The sequence below is a fragment of the Aspergillus flavus genome, chromosome 2, assembly GCF_009017415.1.
Source record: "Aspergillus flavus chromosome 2, complete sequence".
Lineage (NCBI taxonomy): Eukaryota > Fungi > Ascomycota > Eurotiomycetes > Eurotiales > Aspergillaceae > Aspergillus > Aspergillus flavus.
Genome location: NC_092409.1, coordinates 313144 through 333583, shown reverse-complemented (window position 1 = coordinate 333583; position 20440 = coordinate 313144). Strand labels below are relative to the sequence as shown.

General features: G+C 40.8%; 7 protein-coding genes across 7 annotated transcripts; 5 read left to right on the top strand and 2 right to left on the bottom strand.

The window, feature by feature from the left end:
- Positions 1-3877: 3877 nt before the first annotated feature.
- On the top strand, positions 3878-5734 carry F9C07_2217107 (secretory lipase-domain-containing protein; the record flags this gene model as incomplete). Its single annotated transcript, XM_071509682.1, has 4 exons — positions 3878-4090; positions 4189-4834; positions 4957-5165; positions 5228-5734. The coding sequence occupies exons 2-4, from the start codon at positions 4768-4770 to the stop codon at positions 5732-5734; spliced, it is 783 nt and encodes a 260-aa protein (XP_071363463.1). The 5' UTR covers positions 3878-4090; positions 4189-4767.
- Positions 5735-7483: 1749 nt separating this feature from the next.
- F9C07_2276740 (uncharacterized protein) lies at positions 7484-8239 on the bottom strand (the record flags this gene model as incomplete). The annotated part of the gene is made up of 3 exons (XM_071510196.1): positions 7484-7660; positions 7715-7893; positions 8153-8239. Coding segments are annotated over 3 exons (441 nt in total), but the record flags the coding sequence as incomplete, so codon positions are not given.
- An 842-nt stretch (positions 8240-9081) lies between these two features.
- Positions 9082-10485, top strand: F9C07_2276739 (uncharacterized protein; the record flags this gene model as incomplete). The annotated part of the gene is made up of 2 exons (XM_071510195.1): positions 9082-9162; positions 9265-10485. The coding sequence occupies 2 exons, from the start codon at positions 9082-9084 to the stop codon at positions 10483-10485; spliced, it is 1302 nt and encodes a 433-aa protein (XP_071363461.1).
- An 87-nt stretch (positions 10486-10572) lies between these two features.
- Positions 10573-11663, bottom strand: F9C07_2054598 (uncharacterized protein; the record flags this gene model as incomplete). Its single annotated transcript, XM_041289720.2, has 4 exons — positions 10573-10734; positions 10794-11154; positions 11203-11532; positions 11590-11663. 4 exons carry the CDS (start codon positions 11661-11663, stop codon positions 10573-10575), a joined length of 927 nt encoding a protein of 308 aa, XP_041141962.2.
- A 2747-nt stretch (positions 11664-14410) lies between these two features.
- Positions 14411-16652, top strand: F9C07_2276738 (putative amine oxidase). Its single transcript, XM_041289714.2, has 2 exons — positions 14411-16251; positions 16306-16652. The coding sequence occupies exons 1-2, from the start codon at positions 14490-14492 to the stop codon at positions 16581-16583; spliced, it is 2040 nt and encodes a 679-aa protein (XP_041141960.1). The 5' UTR covers positions 14411-14489; the 3' UTR covers positions 16584-16652.
- Positions 16653-17255: 603 nt separating this feature from the next.
- F9C07_2276737 (uncharacterized protein) lies at positions 17256-18854 on the top strand. Its single transcript, XM_041284731.2, has one exon. It carries the CDS (start codon positions 17615-17617, stop codon positions 18761-18763), a length of 1149 nt encoding a protein of 382 aa, XP_041141959.1. The 5' UTR covers positions 17256-17614; the 3' UTR covers positions 18764-18854.
- Positions 18855-19139: 285 nt separating this feature from the next.
- F9C07_2276736 (PQ loop repeat protein) lies at positions 19140-20272 on the top strand. Its single transcript, XM_041289713.2, has 2 exons — positions 19140-19520; positions 19574-20272. Exons 1-2 carry the CDS (start codon positions 19458-19460, stop codon positions 20210-20212), a joined length of 702 nt encoding a protein of 233 aa, XP_041141958.1. The 5' UTR covers positions 19140-19457; the 3' UTR covers positions 20213-20272.
- Positions 20273-20440: the final 168 nt, after the last annotated feature.

Sequence of the window (20440 nt, the reverse complement as noted above, 5' to 3'; positions counted from 1 at the left end):
AATTATTTTAATTATTAAAACTATAAATTAGATTTTTTTAAAATAAAAATTTTTAATAAATTAATAATTAATAATATTAACTTTAGTATAGTTATTTAAATTAATAAATATTTTAATATTATTTTTATATTAAATAGAAATATAGAAATATATAATAATCTTTATATAAAAATTAAAAATTAATTTAATAAAAATTATTTTAATTTTAAATTATTTTTTAATTTTAAATCTATTTTATCTATTTTAATTAATTAGATTATAGCTTTTTTTTTAAATAATAATTAATAAAATAAAAATTATTATTATATATATAATATTATAAAAAATCTTTTTTATTATTAATAGAATTTTTATTAGATTTCTTAGAATTTTTTTTTAAATTCTTTTTTATATTTTATAGTTTTTTATTTTTATTTAATTTATTATCTTTATTTTTATTTTTTTTTAAAAAAATATTATATTTTTATTTTTATTTTTTATATAAAAAATTTTAATAATATATAATATAAATTACTATTTTATTTTATTAATCTAGAAGCTTTATATAATATTTTTATATATATTTTAATAATTTTAAAAAAAACTTTATAAAAAAAATAAATATTTTTTTTTTTTTAATTATTTTAAAAAATATTATTTTAAAAAATTAAAATAAATATAAAATTTTTTTAAATCTTAATTTTTTTATTAATAAATTTTTTAAAGCTAATTTATAATATTAGATTATAAAATAACTAAATTTTTAATTAATAAAAAAATTTATTTTATAAAATATTATTATAATTTCTTAATATTTTTTTATTAATCTTTTTTTTTTTTATAAAATATTAATACTATTACTATTAATAAATTAAAGATATATAAAAAAATATTATAATAATTTTTTAATTATTTTTTTTTAGATATTTTTTTACTCTTTTAAAAAAATATTCTAGATTAAAAATCTATTTTTATTTTTATTATAGTCTAAAATTAAAAATAAATTTAAAAATATTCTTAAAAAGTTTAGTAGTATAATTATCTATTAATAAAATAAAATTAGATTATTAATAATTTTATAAAGATTTTTTATTTTATAATTAATTTTTTAGCTATTAAATAATATTTCTTAGATTTTAAAAAATTTTATTTTTTTAAATATTTAATTTAAAAATAGTTTCTAGAACTATTTTTATAAAAAAAAAATATATTTTTATTAAAGATTTTTAGAAATAAAGAAATATTTTTATTAAATAATTAAAATAATAATACTAATAATATTTTTAGATAATTAAAAAAAAGAATTAGAATTATTAAAAAAATATTTATTAATTAAAATAAAGAATCTATTAATTAAATAAAAATATATAAATAAAATACTAAATAATAAATACTAGAGATAGAAAACTAATTCTTAATTTTCTATTAATAACTATAGTATTAATTTATAGTTAAAAATCTCTAAGATTCTTTATATATAATAATTAATTTTTCTAATAGAGTTACTATATATTATTAGAAAAGTAATAAATATAAATATTAAAAATATTGTTTAGCCACTAGGATATCTATATATCTAAGACAGGATATACTATACAGTTATTTTGTATGATTGTTATTATTTCTATAATATATATCTTTATTTTATTTAATTTATATATAAAGAATATCGAAATATTAAAAATAGTTTTAATTTAAATAGATTAATAGATTACTTAGTATATTTTTAAATTTATATTAAAAAAATTTAATCTTATTTATTTTATTAATTCTAGAAAATTAGAGATAAAAGTAATATTATTTCTATTTTTAGATCTATTTTTAGATAATTTTAATAGTATTTAAGAGATATCGTTTCTATTAATTAACTATAACTAGATAGATATTCTTTATATAAATATAACTATTAAATTAATAAAAATAGTTAAATATCTAGAGATTTAGTTAAATAAAATTTTATTTTTTATTATATATTATATTAAAATATTAGCTAAAATATATAGTATATTAATAGCTTTTTAAAAGATTACTAGATCTATATAAAATATATTTCTATATACTATATACTAAATTTATTAAATAATAATAATTTTTTAGCTATTTTATAAAGCTATAGTATAGTTTAGTCTACGTAATAACTAGATAATAGTTTTAATAAATTAAAAAATACTTATAAAATTTATATAGATTTAAAAATAAGCTATATTATTAATTAGTAATATTTTTAAAAATACTATAGTAATAGTTTTAAATATTAAATTATATATATTACTAATATATCTCTAACTATAGTAGATTATTAAAAAAATAATAATTAGAATTTAAACTAAACTAGAATTAATTTATTTTAAATTAATATTAAAACTATATATAGCGTAGAAAAGATACTATAGTAAATAGATATTAATAAAAATATTTTATTAAAAAGAAGATCTACTATAGCCTTTAAAAAAAAAGAAATAGAAAATCTATAAATTATATATTCTAGCTCTATAGAAATCCTTTTTAATAATAATAATTAATAATTATAAGACTATACTCTAGTTTTATAAAAAATACTATACTAGATAATAAAGAATTATAATATATATAAATAAAAGTAAATTAAATAATTAAATTAAAGCTAATACTATATCTATTTTATAAGAATAGATATATAATTAAATACTAGATTTAAAAAAGAAATCTACTATTTATATAAATAAGTTAACCAGAATTTAAATAGCTCTATATAAATTATAAAAAAAAAAAGATACTAGTTATAATCTTTATAAATAGCTAAGCTATAATCTAAATAATTTAAAATCTATAGAGACTATTAGACTAATATATATTAAATTAAATCTATTATATTATATAGAAATATAATATATAGAACTAAATTTAGATCTACTAGATCTCTATATATATTAGTATACTAGAGAATAAGATAGTTAATAAAGCTATATAAAAAAATATATAATAAATTAATAAAGCGATTTATTTAGCTATAATAATTAAATAATAGATATATTACTAAATTAAAAATAGATAAACTAGAGAATAAAAAATAGAGAAAATAGACTATATAATATATAAATTAATTAAAATTTTAAATAAAAAAATACTAGATCTTTATAAAAGTCTATTTAAACTATATATATTAATTATTATTTAAATATAAATATAGAGAAACGGTTTAAAATACTTTTTTTTTAAAATTAAGATATTTAATTTAAATTAATACTACTATAAATAAAGATTCTAAATATTATAATATATTTTACTCTAGTATCTATTTTTTATTAACTCTAGAAATACTATATTAAATAAGCTAAATTCTAGAATTCAAAAAAAGATAGACTATAATAGAATTATATTCTATCTATAAATAATATACTATATTATTAAATTTATATATTAAATAGAATTATTTAGTTAATTTAAAGACGTGGAATAAACTAATTACTATAAAAAAGAAATAGATATAAAAAATAATATATAAATAGTTATACTAGAAAGAATTTAGTTAAATCTTTCTAATATATATACTAATATCTACTTATTAGAAAATACTAGAAAAAGTTAAAGAAAATAAAATAGTAAAGACTAAGAAAGATAGATTAGAGAAACTATTAAATAGTAAATAGTTTTAGTTATAATAAAAGCTTTTAATTACTTTCTTTATAGATATATAGCATTTTATAATTAGATTCTAGGCTTCCAAGCACCTATATAGCTAGACGTTCAGTAGTTAGGCTCTACCAGGTTAATAGAATCTTGATTGATTGATTGATTGATTGTGTATGAGTTCCGATCACGGGTTGTCAAAAGCCCTATTTGTGGAGGAGGTTCGGTTGACTACAGAAGTCTAAGGGGACTGCGAAAGATCGTTTTCATCAAATCAAATATGATCGAGCTCTAATTACCGCGAGGCCTAGACCTCAAGAATCTAGACCGACTTTGTGAGATCTTTCGGTGAAATAAATGTCGAGGTCTGGATATCAACAACCATGGTCTTGCGATTGTTTCGGAGACAAGCTCGCTATGGCGCTGCAACGAGCTTAGAGACCCTGGCGGTCGTTGATGATGAGTGGTCCGGGTCGGTATTCACGCTTAAAATTTGCTGTAGGTGCGTTCAGGGGTCATATTTACCATCACAGTGAACTCACCATTCGCTCCATTGAAATGGTAAATAATTCAGATTATCACATGTCTAAGTCTTGAAAGTCCAGGGGCAATCGCTTTTTTTTTTAATAAAACTTAAACCAAAGCTTGCAGGCTGATCGGCGTTGGATCCAGACCTGAAGATTTATCCGTGTGATAGCCCACAAAAGGGAAATACGACAAATGCATATATGATCGCATCTGGGCTATCGGTTTCCTCGTAAAGTGTACAATATTATTAAGGATTCCTTGGGGGATAACGACGCAGGCACGTCTGACAACGTGTATCAAGGCGCACACTTCGGCCTGAAAGCTTGCACTTGAGCATAAGAAATGAACCGTTTCTTCCTCTCCCTCTCCTGTCTCCTAACCATCAGCAATGTGATAGGCTCTCTCACTCCACCGAGCCAAGATCCCTTTTACCGACAACTTTCTAGACCGGAGGCCGCAGCGCCTGGCACCATCCTCCGCTCACGCGAATCCCCGTACAGCTACAAACAACCACTTACCGAGTGGGTTGACAAGGGATACTAGATCCTCTACCGCACCTCAGATAGCTATGGAAAGCCAGTCGCCGCAGCTGCGACAGTCCTCATTCCCCCGAATCCCGACCTCACCAGGATAGTCGCCTTCTAACCCTTCATGAACCTCGCCGTCTTTGATTGCTCCCCGTCGTACTATTTTGTCGCAGATGGGTTGAGATGGGGCAGTATGATAGCATTGTTACTCTCATATACCGTATTGCGATCACCCCAGCTCTCAACCAGGGATGGAATGTCACCCTACACGACCATGAGGGACTTGATGCTTCATTCATGGCTAACCGTTGAGGCGCTCATGCAGTGTTAAATGGCATTCGGGCTACCTTGCTGTCTAGTGATTTTACAGGCGTTGACCGCGGTGCTGCAGTGGTCATGATGGGATACTCGGGAGGAAGTTCGCCCACAACTCTAGCGGCAGAGCTCAAATCAACATATGCGCCGGCGTTAAACATTATTGGCACTGCTGTAGGAGGGCTACTGCCGAGCCTCCAGAGCGTTGTTAACTACCAGATGCCGTCGACTGGACACTCCTCGCAGCCATCTGGGGCCTAGCGAGCGAGTATCCCACACCTTCACGCCTAATGCATCAAAGTCTCAGTCACAATACCACCAGAAAGAAGCAGTTCGAAGAGTTTCGGCCGATGTGTAGTGAACAGCTACGCAGCACGCTCGTTTATGAAAAGCTCGCTTCCTACTTCCAGAGAATGGAATTCCTCAACAGCCCCGATATCCAGGAGATCTTCAGCAACAACAGCCTTGGTCAAGACGTCCCCGCCATGCCAATGTTCGTCTATAAAAGTAGACATGACGAGGCCAGTCCCACAGTGGATAGTGATAACCTTGTGTCCTGGTATTGTAGGGAGGGTGCAAGGATCCACTATCGCATGCAAACGCAGGAATCACATCGATCTTTGGCGCTGACTGGAATCTTGCAGGACCTAGCCTGGTCCAAGGAGAGGTTTAATGGCTTGGTGATGCCTGAGGGTTGCCAGAATTCCATCCATTCCTTTGCAAGCACGGATTTCGATGCGCTTGCCTTCCTAGGGAGACAGCTGTCGGCGCAATAGAAAGACAACTCGGTGTCGATTTGCCATCGCTGATCATATAAGATCTCATTCGCCGAATTATAGCTGAGAAAGATCGTTATAATAATTTTGTTCTATACGTCAAAAATTGTAAATCATTCATTTGCATACCCACATTTTCGTTATTGGAGTATCCTTATAATTCTCAGTGCCAAGGAAATGTACCTGAACCAGCCCGCTATCTGACTTTCAGCAGCATCTGGGCATGGATCCCCAGTTAGGTGCTTGGGCTGTTGGTCCAACGCATCATTCAGTAGTGCGGTCTTAGCACTCAATATCAAGGGTAGATCGTGCACATAGCTCTGGCAATCAGAATCACGGTCGACTTGCCCCCAGCCGTGTGATAGTCCAGTCGCAACTTAACTACTCATAGTAGTGATTGATAGCCGCCATGTATCCAATCAACGACTGATGCTAGACATATATGTATGCGATACGAGCCTCATGAACAGGATACATGTAGTACCATTTTATATGGCATATGGAGGTGACTCGCTCGCTTGTGAGATCCGTTGTAGCAGGCAAGGGTTATCAATGCAAAAAATGTAGCTTTCTCGAATTCATGGGAAAAGAAATGTACCTGGACTGGCAAAGGAAGCGTCGACACCTCACTACGATAAACCCTAATATAAACCCTAAAAGATATCTTCACGGCCTCCGCAGAAAAAATTGAATAGCCGTCAAACAGATTTTACTTCACGTAGCCACGTATTTAAATCAATAGTGCCGCGATGAAGCAAGGGATGAACCACTACCTGCACTGCAGGAATTTAATGTCTCCTCCAATGGTAACCCTCTCGAAAGGGTTGATGTGGGTCGCTCTATGTTGGTGCCCGGTTGCCTTATATCTCCCTCGAGAACTGGGTACTTTTCGGCAGCTAGTGAGAATCTAGCAATGATACACACGACAGTGACGAAGCTGGGGAGTGTGGTCCCACCATTGAGATCTATCAATAGATCTACTGCTGTAGAAGTCTGCCAAAATAGTTCAAGGCTCTCGTGCATGTCTCCTCCAACCCCCCCAACTGCCATTCCTTGTCCGTTAATTTCCTGAGAAAGGTAGAGAGGGTACCATGAAAGTGAGAAGTGACGAATCATATTTCTTAGCCAACTATCGTGGATCTGGAATCCGGTTGGAAGAGGTTAAGCGAAGGATTCATCCATGATCTCATTACTGTGGGCACTTCGTATATAGTCCAGATAAGTTGGCTTTGATTTTGCCCCATGCATCTGTAATTCCTTCAAGCAAGTTCAAGTATCTCATTCATGCTTGGGTTTCAATTACACAGTTCCATTACGAGTGCCTTCAATCAAATCAGGGGTGAGGATGCTACAGGTATAGTAACTTTGGATAGGCACGTATATGAACTAAGTGAAGATTGCGGTATATAAATCTCTAGAGGTGGGGACAAATGAATCCATTTATCATTACTAACAAAGGCCAACGAATCCACACCGTCTGAAGCGTTACCGCTCAGATTGTTGGCAAGCCCATAGTATCAACTTCGTCCGGTTACAGGAGTGTCGCCTCCTTCCAGGACTTGCCCGTTTCCGTGTCGTACCCCGCCGAGCCATGATGTTCGTGAGTCGATGGCAGCAAATCTAGAACAAAGCAGAGGATATGTCCCGTGAACAAGAACACCGTGACTATTGCAACAGTTAATGAACGTGTTGTAAAGAGAGACGGTGGATTTTACTACTTGCCCCACTCAAGAATTGCAGAAAAGTCCCCATCCAGGCCGGGATACCGACTGCTGAAGCAAAAAAATGCCAAGTGTAGCTTCAATGATACCAAGAGAGGCCCTGATGATGAAGATTGTGAACATCATGCGATGTTGCCACCTGGAGGCAATGCAAGCAAGGGTAGATTGAACAACGAGAAGAATAGCGCAGATAGAATGAGCGGCTCTAAAGTATATCTCAGCATCTCTCGATCGCTTTCTCGATAACCGTTGGTCTTACATGAACAAGGCCAGTGACGAATAATGCACGCTCATGTAATGGATGTAGTCAAAGCATGATAGCAACATCAAACCTAGGCTTCCTGCAATGAACAGGAGAATCGAAGAGTATGCGCAGACAGTATGAATTGGAACCTTCTCCCAGGCAGGCGATCTCGCGTCTCTATGCGGCCATTGTTTCTGTATTACGGAGAGGTTCAGAAAGAGCATGGAAATGAAACTGCCGACAACAAATAAAGGTTGTATATCCGCTCCTATGTTTGAGATAAACCTATGGATTTGTTACTGAGTTGAACAGAGTTGAGTACCAGGAGATGACCGAAATCGCGGTTCAATACGGGTAAATCAGTCCATCCACCATTGTGGTGTATCTCGGCCTTCCTATGATTATCCAGCTTGCAAACATCCCAAGCAACATCGCTGTATAAATTAGCCATACGTCAATGGAATAATTGGTGGGGAGAAACAAACCTAACCAGATAAATCCGGAGACGATGGGGAAATGCCAAACCGCAATAACCAACATTGTCGTGCGGTATGGATGTTCAGGAGCGCATTCAGAGAATAGACATGCGAATCGAATGAGAGGGACAATCAGACAACACGTGATACACAGTGAGCGAAGTTATGAGATGTTAAGTGACTTTTTACAATCTAACATTGTATGCAAAGTCCTGCAGGTATGTACATGCTAGGTAACTAATTCGATTCCCCTTACCCAGCCTCGAGCCGTAAAATGTACTACTCGATGTAATGCCAGTGGGGTTTCTTTCGAAACCTGTAGGTAAATGAAGAATATGAGTTCCTTAATGAAAGGTAAAAGTCTTGAATTCCTAGCTAAATCATGAACAAAGGACGGCCGTTATACTGCCCTTGAATCACCTCGTTGCAGACAAAGAGGCACAGTGTAGGGATAGTAGGAATTGTATTTGCAAAGAAGATTAATCATGAGTTTGGACCGTTGAGCTGGAATAATTGAAAACCGGTGAGATACTGCAAAATTAAGTTCTAGACGTTGAAATGGTTAAGAATACGAACATTTACGCTATTAATAAATCCATCTAACGGACTAGTATAATATTGCATTGCTATTAGTATAATCCACGATAGTTGGACCTTGGGCGGGTAGCCAACCGATGTCATTATTTAAAGCGAGACGAATGAACCAATGTAGTGTTAACTAGTCCGCACTAAGTAAGAGTAGTTCCATCCTTGCGATCTGATTGTTAAAACGAGAATGCCACGAAATTCTGTAAATCCTTTAAGTTAGTTTACTCGGCCTGCGGCCCCGACCTGGCATCTGACCTCTGGCACCACTCTCTGACTGGTCGAGTATTCCTTGCAACATCAGGAGGAAATTAAAATAAAATGGCGTCCTCTATCCTGAGCATTCCTCCAGAGATTTTACGCATGATATTCGCACCCTTATCTCCCAGCGATCTTCACGCGGTATGTCTTACGCGTAGGAACTGGCGCTCTGTTGCCGAACCATTCCTCTACGCTCACGTTGAGTGGACATGGACAAACACTGAATATCCTCCAATCATTCAGTTTTTGCGAAACGTTGTGGACAGGCCCGAGCTCGGCAGTTTTGTCCATGTTATGATCCTCAGGGGAGACTGTTTCTATATCGACGCCCGTAGCTATCGAGATAAAAGTCCGAAACTGCTAGTCACCGAAGTGGTCTTGGACGAGCTGGTGAATTACATCGAAAGGATCCATATCCCATATGCTGAACAATGGATCGAAGAGTTGCGCGCCGGAACAATAGACGCGTTTGTTACCCTTTTACTATCACAGCTCCCCAGTCTAAGATGCCTCTACCTGGACCAGAATTTCGCCCGAGAAACCCGCCTCATGGGGATGATGCTCCGTTCGGCTCTCTGCGAGGAGCCCCAAGTTAGCCATCTCTCTTCTTTTGCACATCTCCAGGATGTGACAATTGTGTATCCCTTCATTGGTCTCGATATTCGCCGATACACGGACGTCAGGAACACGACAGACGTACTGCCCCTCCTTTACTTACCCTCAGTTGAACGGATAAGAACCTTTGTCGACAACCCCATTACCTTCATGTGGCCTGGGAAATATCCACCAAATCCATCGAGACTCGCATCGCTTGACTTAACAATGTTGCGCGAAGGACACCTCGGTCAAGTGTTATCAGTCACTCGAGGACTTCGAAAGCTTCAATGGGATTGGTACTACCGCCCGGATATCAAAGACCATTTTGTCAGCAATATTATTGATTTGGACCAAATCGCTGCGGATTTATCTCATGTTCAGGAGACGTTGACGGACTTGACTATTACGGCAGGGTCAGACTGCTCAGAAGCAGACGCCGAACGCCCAGAGGTCACCTTCAGTGGATCTTTCAAAACTTTTAGCGGACTTCATATGATTGAAAAGTTGGAAGCTCCTATTCCATTTCTACTCGGGTTTTCTTCCTCCGCGCCATATGTGGTTGGCCTAGAAGAGGCACTTCCAGGAAATATCCAATGGCTGACTCTCACTGATGATCTATGTCTGCAGTATGAATGGGAATGGCAATGGGAGACCGAATACCTCTTGGGGGCTTTGCGATCATGGCTGCAAGATTGGAGGAAATCCACACCTCGCCTCCAAGGATTTCGCCTATTGATGAGGGTCTTCAAAGTGCGGCATTGGGACCCGGAGTTGATACAGGGACTCAGAGACATGGGTGCCCAGACGGGCATTCGGATTGAAATAATTGAAGAGCGACGCAAGTGGGCAGGAAAAATGGAATCCTAGCTGTAGTTATGATACCGGTGTTGCTGCCACCAGTATCCCTGTGGATTACTGTGCACTATGAAATTATCTCCAATACCAAGTTCCATCCTAGCCAATAAAAAATCTAGGTTGACCCCCGCATAACCGAATCTGTTCATGAGTAGTCGGCCCTCCTGCAAGAGATGCCAGCGTATAGGGCTCCGATGGTGTGTTGGTATCCAGGGTCCTCAGGCCCTGGTTTGCGGTGAAGAGATTGCAGCCCCAAACGTCCTGCATATCTGTTAGTTGATATTTCAAAAGGATTCATTCCGAGGGCATCAATTACTTACCTCCTCCGTAGTTCCACATGGGTCCTTCTTGACCCATCCATCTGCCAAATTGAGCCATGTGCCCATCCTCGCCTTTTGATCTTGCAAGTCGAATTGGTTATTTTTATAGTATAAATGGGCTGCCAGAAGCTCAGCGCAATTACCCCTATTTTTGTGCAATTTGTTTGGATTTTGGCCAGGTGAAATGTTATCTCTCCAGACGATCTGGCATTGCTGAAGACTTCTGCCGACTGGCGTGTCGCCGTTAAGAAAGTCATAGGAGAAGGAGCCCACTCCTTTCATAGAGGAAGCAAGGATAATTTCATTGCCCCAAGCCAGAGCTGCCATGCCTACGGGCTCTGCTCCATTACTAATGCCATACCTGATTCGTTCGCGGGTCATTTCATCGACAGCATCTCGTGCGATTTACCAGAGCTGCCCATCTGAGATCGGCGGGTCACTCTCATCAGAGTCCCCGACGCGATTCGCGAACACGATGTGGCTGCTATATTGCCAATTGCATTTGGCTGTAGTAAGGCTGACATTCTGCGGCCACGGCCAAGTTGTCGCAAGGCCATAGTCGAGAGTCACTTTGAGCGCACCAGCCGGGTCCAAGGGCAAAGAAATGTCGTACATACCGGCAACACCGCGTATATGGCTCACTGCGATCAAGGCCCCAAGGAATAGAAGACTGACATTATGAATAGATGGAAAGAGCATCATGCAGCGAGCGCTCAAGCTAACTGTGACTGACGAAGAGCTGCAGATACAAGAGCCACTCTCTAAGTTTTTATTTGGCTGAGAGGGATTGACTCACGCAAGAACAATGGCCAAAGGATCGAAATATGTCTTTTTGTCGTAGGAAGCTGAACCTCTTCTATACCAAGACATCTGGGATAACGACACTCTGTGAGATATTCGTAGTTCCCTCTCACAGCTTGTTGAGCGGCAGAGACCTTTTCCTGAGATAGGGGCAACCTTTGTGATAAAACTGCAGCTCAATTTATATTATAATGAGTCAAACTAGCGAGGGAACGTTTCCTTGGAGTAGAAAAGTAAGGTGCACTACGGTGCATTACAGTGAACTACAGTAAACTACGGTGCAACATCACCATACTCTTGTAGTGAGCCGCGACATAATGAGATTGATGTTACGAGATGTCCTTCCTTATATGAATTAATCTCCGGTTCAAGTCATGGCATTTCTCATCACAATAACTCTCGCTGGTCTGGTCTTGGATCCCATATAGGTCTCATAACCTCGTTCATGTAATTTGGGAGAGGGTCTTACGTGAGTGGATACTAATCAAATGTTAACCAGTATCTGTACAGAGCTGTCCCTATGGCCTAGTGCCTTTCTTTAATGCGGTGATATTGTTTTGACATCAGAGTAAGATATACCCAAATGTACATACACTCGATATAGGGTCACTGAAGTATGTGTGTCTATTTGCCCATCACTCTGCATACCAATGACGGCACCTATACGTGGACATCAGCCCTAGGAACTCCTACTATCGACACGAGCAAATTCGTCATCCGCTTAAGTACAAGGATACAACCCCATTACCAATGCCTTCGAGCCTCACCGACGGAGAGGCTCTCCTGTGCGAGTTGACGCGGTGCTTCTTTATCCGGCATTTGGGCTTTTTAAAATCTTTTATTCAAATGTATCAATATTAAACAGTTGTATAACCTCAGTATATATAATCAGCAAAGATCTCCCAACCACATGTTATAGAATACCAAAAGTCCTCTAGGTGATCTACCACAGAAGTTTCTCGTTACAACCCTCGATGGAAAGGTGGATAAGGGCGCTAGGAATACCGACCGGTAGGACTTGGGTTTAAAACTTATTTAACATATAATCAATCTTTGCAACATACAGGAAGGTTTATCACAGCGAACTTAAAACGTTGCCTCCCACGCACTTATCATTAGAAAACTCGGCCCTACAGCCAACTCACCAGTCGTCCTCATGGTACGGCGTAAGCTCGTCCTCAACACAGCATCGCCAAAGGCCCCTTCGGGCCTGTTTCAAAGATATGTATAGAGTCGTACTTGAATAGATTCTTCCCATTAGACCCATTCTCTGCCTCCAGCTGTAGACTGTCTCTATTCAGCGTGTTGTACGGGATTTCTGTCTATAGTGAGGTGTCCTGCAGTTTCGGTACAAGATCACCAACTGTGGTGCGAATCTGCGTCCACCGCTGTGGCTGGCCTCGTTTGGAGTTTGTAAGATTGTGCAATAAGCCGAGATTCCCAGAGTTTTGCTCCGGCCTCGGCAACATCGCTCTAGAGGGTACGAGCGCCGTTTTTGATAAAGAATCGCCCGCCTTCCGGTTATATCATAGTCTTCGTATGCTCTCAAGTTCTAGGTGTTGAAGGGCGAGACAAGTACCCTAACATCGTTGTTCGGCGACTCGCCAAATGTCTCCAGAACTGATTTCCATTTGTCCACAAGAAAGGCAGTGTAATAGAATAGATGGATGACACCGCCTTTCTGGCCACCAGCCTGGCGCGCTCTATAGCTGAGGTTCTAGGGGATCGCTTCACTGCCGATGATGCCGACGTAGGAATGCATGACAAGTACCACAGTCTTCCCATCCTCAACCAACTGTTCGACAACCTTGGTAATGGCTAATGCATCATCTGCCAGTGTGCGGGTGGGGAAGTCATAGTGTTCCACATCAGAACAGCTTGGAAGGGGCGGAAGAACGACGGGATGTCCGAGGTCCCGAAGATGAGTCAAAAGCTCATTGTAGACCAACGGTGTCTGGAACGAGCCTTGGACTAGGACAATATATGTATAGGTGTAAAGGATGGGATGAAAGGGGGGAAAGCACTCGATATTTGTCTTCAGTTTGCAGAAATAATAGTAGTAGACCGATCTGTGGAAAACCAAAGGCTCACTCCTACTCACCCAGGGATGATATTCCCAAGCGTTATCACGCAACTCACCGATACTCCACTAAGACTTGCTGTCTATCACGCATGACGCAGGAACATGCCGAGGGTATCATTTACTTCTAACTGCATTCATCATAGTGGCCTGAGTACGGCTGGGCGGCCGAGAAGCCCTATTCTCCACAACCTCTATATCTACTGTCTGCTGTGATAAGATAAGATGAGCTCCGCCCGCGCCCTTTCAACTACACGATGACTCTTCGTTCGTCTGATAAGACAAGTCGGAACGTCGGAACAAGCCGCGGGAGTCGATCATTACCCCGAAGGGAAACTCCATACATTTCGGTATCTCCGATCTCTTACCTGTCAACATGCCCTCCGAAATATTTCTGACTGGCTCCCCGGATATGCGGATAGATAAACGTGGGGATTAGCGGGGACGGCTTTGTTTGTATTCGATAAGATGGCCGAGCCGATAAGTATAGGAAACATAAGTGGACTTTGCACACCGTGATGGTAGTACCGGTCGTTATCAATCAATATCCTGTTACTCATGGCGTAGCACGGTCTGTATCTTCCTTTGTGCTTGGCGATTCACTCGGGTTGCTAAAACTTCCATTACGGGATAGATTGTAGAGTGAAGTTCCTATCGCCTGAAGGGTAATGATCGTATCTGATAAGGAGGGAGTAAATGTTCCGTAGCAGAGCCATAGCTCGTTCAGAGAACGGTTATAAGAATGTCACCGCAAGCCGGTCTATCTCCTGAAGTAGACTTCATTTAATTCGACAGATATTGAGCCATAATTAGCTATGGCGGCAACCTTCCACCGTTGTATGAATGGGCTCTTAGCCTTAGGTCTTCTTCAGACAGCCTCCGCCGCTGTTATACACAAGCAAACGGAGCTAGTCCGTTTCCGAGTTCCAGATGTCACCGCTGACTCTTTGCACAACGTTCATATTGACTTCCTCGACTCGGGTTTCCAAGGTGAAATTCACCTTCTGTATGGCGACTGTGATCTCTCCACCTCTAGCGAAAGGCACCATGAGATCGGAAGCATATTTGTGAAGCGCGACGCTCATCCCGAGCGCTTCGTCTGGGCGACACCATCAAATGCTCCCCACCTGCATTGTCTTCACGCGTTTTCGGGATCAACAGTGGTAGGAAGATCGACCCCAGTGTCTGTGGCCGCACCAGTCGTACGGCGAGAGAGTATTGCGGACGTCGCCGATGCGATGGGGCCATGGTTCGATGGTATCGCATACATGGAGGCGAAGGAGCCTGGCAAGGCCGTCGTGGCTCAAGCGAAGGACGCCTCCGTGGCAATTATCGGAGGAGGCATGTCCGGCCTGTTGACCAGTCATCTACTGGAGTCAGTCGGCATCCACAACTGGCACATCATTGAATCCTCCGGGAGAATAGGAGGCCGTATTCGTACTGAATACCTCAACAATACACGCCCGGACCAGTACCAGTACCAGGAGATGGGTCCGATGCGGTTCCCCGTGAGCATCACCTATGCAAACACAAATGAAACCCTCGAAATTCAGGACCACAAGATGGTTTTCCAGCTGGGCGATGTGCTCAACAAGATGAATTCGGACAATCCCGAACTTGCAGTCAACTTCATTCCATTCGTTCAGAACAGCCCGAATGTCCCGGCTAGCACCGGTGGCAATCGTTTGCCAAATGGACTTATTCCTACTGCGGCAGACATAGCGGCGAATTCATCGCTTGTCTACGAAGCAGCGTCTTCCAATGCGACAGCTGCCGCAGATGCAACGCAAGCGTACACAGATCATACTACTGCGGACAAGATTACCCCAAAGATCATCGCCAACATGTATCAAGCACACAAGTCCGCCGTTGAAAATGGATATTTCCACTGGTCAGAAGCGGGTTATTTGCGCTATGCTCTCGGGTACAATGACAACATCACCGACTATGTTGCTGGAACTGACGACACTCCGATGTGGGATAGTCTCTATGAGGGCGTCTACTTCAGTGCCACCAAATGGCGCACCATTGACAAAGGCCTTGAATCTCTCCCACGTGCCTTTTGGCCACATGTCGCGAATAAGACAACGTTGAACCGCAAGATCCAGGGGCTATCCTTCAATGAGACATCCGGAAAGATCGCCGTCAACTGGCGTGACGATCCCATGCAACTGGTACCCGAAAGCGCAGAATATGACTATGCAGTTGTCTCTGCACCATTCAGCAAGGTCCGGCTATGGGATATGCCTCGCTATTCATCCCTTCTGAGCCGGGCTATCTCCACCTTGAATTACGCTCAGTCCTGTAAGGTGTCGCTGCTCTTCAAGACACGATTCTGGGAGCACCAGGAGAACCCCATCTTTGGAGGATGCGGATCCGTGGACTTAGCGGGAATCGGGTCGGTCTGCTATCCTTCCTTCAACATTAACGGCACCGGGCCGGGAGTTGTCCTGGCATCGTACGTCAGTGATACTCCGGCACGATCAGTCGCTGCCTTGAGCACTGAGGATCACGTTGCTTTGGTCCTACGATCTATGGTCCAAATTCATGGTGACATTGCCGCCGAACAATACACAGGTGGGTTTCTATTGAAATAATTCACAGCAGAGTCAGGACACTGATTGATTACAGGCATCTATGACCGCCAATGCTGGGAAGTTGACGAGCATCAAGCTGGTGCTTGGGCGGCTCCTGTCGTCGGACAGCAGGAGCTGTATCTTCCTGCGTATTACCAAACAGAATTCAAGACAATCTTTATCGGCGAACATACTAGTTACACTCATGCCTGGATTTTCTCGGCGTTGGACTCTGCCGTCCGTGGGACCACACAGCTCCTTCTTGACCTTGGCTTGGTGGATGAAGCGAAAGAAATTGTCAATACTTGGATGGGGCGGTGGATCAAGGTTTAAGATACCTCTTGTTGTTTCTTAGTAGCTCACAGTATATAATTCCCATACAAACAATACATATGTTTCAGCATTTATCTAGCATATCAGCAATGTATTTGTTTAATTTACCTTCACTACCTTTTTTTTCCCAATTGATTATTAGGATTCCCATCCTTTTCAGACATTTTATTGTCTTTACTTTTCATCCTGTTTGCCCTGTCTTTCTATTTCTATCTCTGAATACCCCATCTCAGAGTGATATCAGACTGAATGACGGCCTAATACGAAGACTATATCTAAATTCGGGTGTTTTCATTCCAGAAAATACTTCTGTATCTCAGTATGCAACTTCCTTCGGAGTGTAGGGTTCCTCAAGGTACGCTGTGGTTGATGGGTCCGGCAACATTCTGACAGCCACGCCGGAAATGGATAGCGGCGAATCTTCCGTGAATAGATTTATATCAGAGGCGAAGATGCGTGGTAGGCACTTGACCTCTCGGAAGTGCCGACCAATAGTCAAAATTTAGAAATGCAACGGAGACATCCATTATGTTTCACCAATCTATATCTCAACGATGCCCGATCAGCTAAAAAAGTCTTCATCAAAGCGGCATCGTCCGAAAGTGCCCCTAGAACAGCGCAAGCGGACCGTTAAGGCCTACACCACCTGTCGCCTACGTAAGCGACGATGCGTGCTGGTGACTCCCGACAGATGCCAGAACTGCAACAAGACCAACTCAAGCTGTGTTTTTGAAGCAGAGGATGCAACACCAGCTTCTGCACCGCTTAGGTATGAGGCATGGAGTATTTGTCCTCTAATATTGATTTCAAACTTAGCCGAATATTAACAGTCATCTCAATGCGGATAGACTCCCCCCGATCTTCGGCGCATTATCAAGTCTTGGCAACCAGAACCCCAACAAACATACATCTTTACCAATACCAATATAATCGATCCTGTCACGGAGAACATTACTTCAAAAACAGCAGTTTAGCTCTCCGGCGGCTTAATTTCCTCAATTGGTGCTGCAGCAGAAGTGGGCGATACTGACATGGGTACCATCCGCATTGATCTGAATGGCAAATTTATCTGCCCGGGTCTTATTGATTGCCATGTACACATCGCTGCTGTCCCGGGCTCTGCAAGCCTTCGAGAAATGAAGGATCTCGGCGAAAACGTCAGCCTTCTACGACAGCCAAGCGTCTGTCAATCGATGTTGAACCGAGGATTCACAACTGTACGAGACTGTGGAGGGGCAGGGCTGGCATTAAAGGAATCGATCCAGGAAGGCGTGATTCCTGGACCGCGGTTGTTCATTGCCGGACACGCTCTTTCACAAACTGGTGGTCACGGGGATCGTCGCCAACCACATGATCGCAACAAGTGCTGTGCAGGACATGTCAACGGCATTGGACGTATAGTGGACGGTGTGGAACAGTGCCTGAAGTATGCTCGCGAGGAGATCCGACAAGGGTCAGACTTTATCAAAATCATGGGAGGAGGCGGTGTCGCCAGTCCATCGGACCAGATTCATCATGTCCAATTTTCCGACGAAGAGATCAAGGCCATTGTCACCGTAGCTAACAACGCGGGAACATATGTCACTTCTCACGTGTACACCCCGCAGGCCATACAACAAGCCATCAGTCAGGGAGTGAAGGGGATCGAACATGGAAATCTCCTCGATGAAGCCACGGCGAAACTGATGAAGGAGAACGGCGTCATCCTTACTCCGACTCTAGTCACTTACGCTACAATGGACTCACCCGAGTTCCGCTCCTTCCTTCCTCCGGCTTCCGCCCAGAAGAATCGGGAAGTGCTGCACAAGGGGTTACAGGCTCTCGAGCTTGCTAGCAAAGCTGGTGTTGATATATGCTTTGGGACAGATCTCCTAGGCCCGTTGCACTTTGCACAGAGTAAGGAATTCGCCATCCGTAGCAGTGTACAGACACCTTTGGAAATTCTCCAGAGTGCCACTATCACTCCTGCTCGCCTGCTGAAGCAAGACGGATTTCTCGGCCAAATTGTGCCTGGGTTTGCCGTCGACTTGGTGATTCTGAACGCAAATCCCTTGGAGGATATAACTGTGCTTGATAGGTTTAACGATCATATACTAGCGACCATCAAGGACGGACGCGTGCTAGCATCACGGTGGAGTCAACTAGATGTTGAAGCAATTCTGCTACCAAAGATAGAATGAATGAGGAATGCGATTGTATCTTAGATTTTTAATACATCGTACATTTCCTTGTGTGGCGAGAGCAGCCCACAGCCATTCCAAGAAGGCAAACAGTAGTACGTCAAACTTTCTTTAGCATTGAGGTTGGTGGATAGAAAAATATATATTCTCGCTTCAGATCGTCAGCTGCAAAGACGTCCGAAATCTGATGTAGCGCCAACCTGCGCTGGAAAAGGGTATAATCCACTCAGAGATAATACACATAGTCACCTCAGAAACTCCAGCATTCTCAATTTCAGCACAGCTTGTCAAACAGGGCAACTTAAGTGGATAATTCACAATTATGCGAAACGCTGATCTAAACCCTTTTGGGAGCCAACGACTTAGATAAGTAGGCGGTCTTCTTTCGCGACCTACATCTGGACTGTCCCGCTTGACCGCTTGCTCTCTTCAGGAATATGTCCCAGACAGAGTAATGTGGGGCAGAAAATATCAACCAAGTGTGATTGGACAGGTTCTTATCAATCAGAATATGCGATTATCGCTGGTTTACGGAGGAATGTCCGCTGTGTTAATTCTGCGCAGTCAGGGCCTGTACTCCGTAGACATTAGATTGGCTATTTCAACAACAATTGGGCATGTATATAAACGCCGCTGTGTACTATGATTAAATTGGCTTACATGTCCCTATCGCCTTCAAACTGAAAGTCGAAATATGGACAATCATGTCGCCGCAAACGTGTTCGGCACATTGGGAGCTGTTCTATGGTCGCTTCAGGTTAAACCCAACCCCGCGTTATTCATTAAGCCAGCGACTAACCTACAAGATAGCTTCTACCCCAAATCTGGAAGAATTGGCGACGACACGACAGTGAGTCTCTGTCTGCGGCCTTCTTCTTATCATGGGCCATGGCCGGGGTTCCCCTCGGCGTGTATAATATCTCAGACAACTTCAATATTGCTCTGCAAGTCCAGCCGAATATCCTCATCTCCTTAAGCCTCTTGACTTGGTCCCAATGCAAATACTACGGAGACAAATGGACCCTGAAAAAAATACTGCCTCTTGCTATAGTCCTAGGTGCAGTTCTCGGTGGCGTTGAAGCCGGTCTCGTGTTTGCGCTCCGCGTCGCCTACAGACGAGGTGAACGGTGGCCGTCAACTCTCATGGCAATTCTTTCTGCCGTTCTTCTGGCGGCTGGGGTATTACGGCATTACGTCGATATGTTCAGGACCCGGTCAGATGCAGGATTGTCGCTTAGATTTGCGCTTCTTGATGCGAGTGGTGATGTGGCCTCGATTTTGTCGGTGATTTTTCAGCCTTCACTGAGTATTCTGGGACTAGTTATCTATGGTACTGAGTTTGTTATATGGGTGGGGCTCATGGTTATTTTGTTATATTTTCGGGCTGCACGACGGAGGAAAGGAAGGGATATACGAGTGGATGGACCGTTCGATAGTACGAGTAACTGATAGTTGATTACCCAATTATATATGCAAGGACTGGATTAACTAGATCAGTGGAATATAGACATTTCAGGTTTGATTGTCACACGTCTCTATCAATACTGGCGCTCTTCTCCACTGGCAATTGGTCGTCGGGGGGCGTACAAATGCCTTATAGTGATTGTCTCGATCTATGTTACTGGCATAAAAGGGAAGTATATACAACAGCTGTGATAGGTTGAATTCACCAAGGAT

Bases quoted from the DNA above. Each gene is read 5' to 3' on its own strand.
- F9C07_2276738 (XM_041289714.2), top strand. From the start codon at position 14,490: ATGGCGGCAACCTTCCACCGTTGTATGAATGGGCTCTTAGCCTTAGGT. The intron at 16,252-16,305 runs GTGGGTTTCTAT...GATTGATTACAG, and splicing joins TGCCGCCGAACAATACACAG to GCATCTATGACCGCCAATGC.
- F9C07_2276737 (XM_041284731.2), top strand. From the start codon at position 17,615: ATGGGTACCATCCGCATTGATCTGAATGGCAAATTTATCTGCCCGGGT.
- F9C07_2276736 (XM_041289713.2), top strand. From the start codon at position 19,458: ATGGACAATCATGTCGCCGCAAACGTGTTCGGCACATTGGGAGCTGTT. The intron at 19,521-19,573 runs GTTAAACCCAAC...CCTACAAGATAG, and splicing joins CTGTTCTATGGTCGCTTCAG to CTTCTACCCCAAATCTGGAA.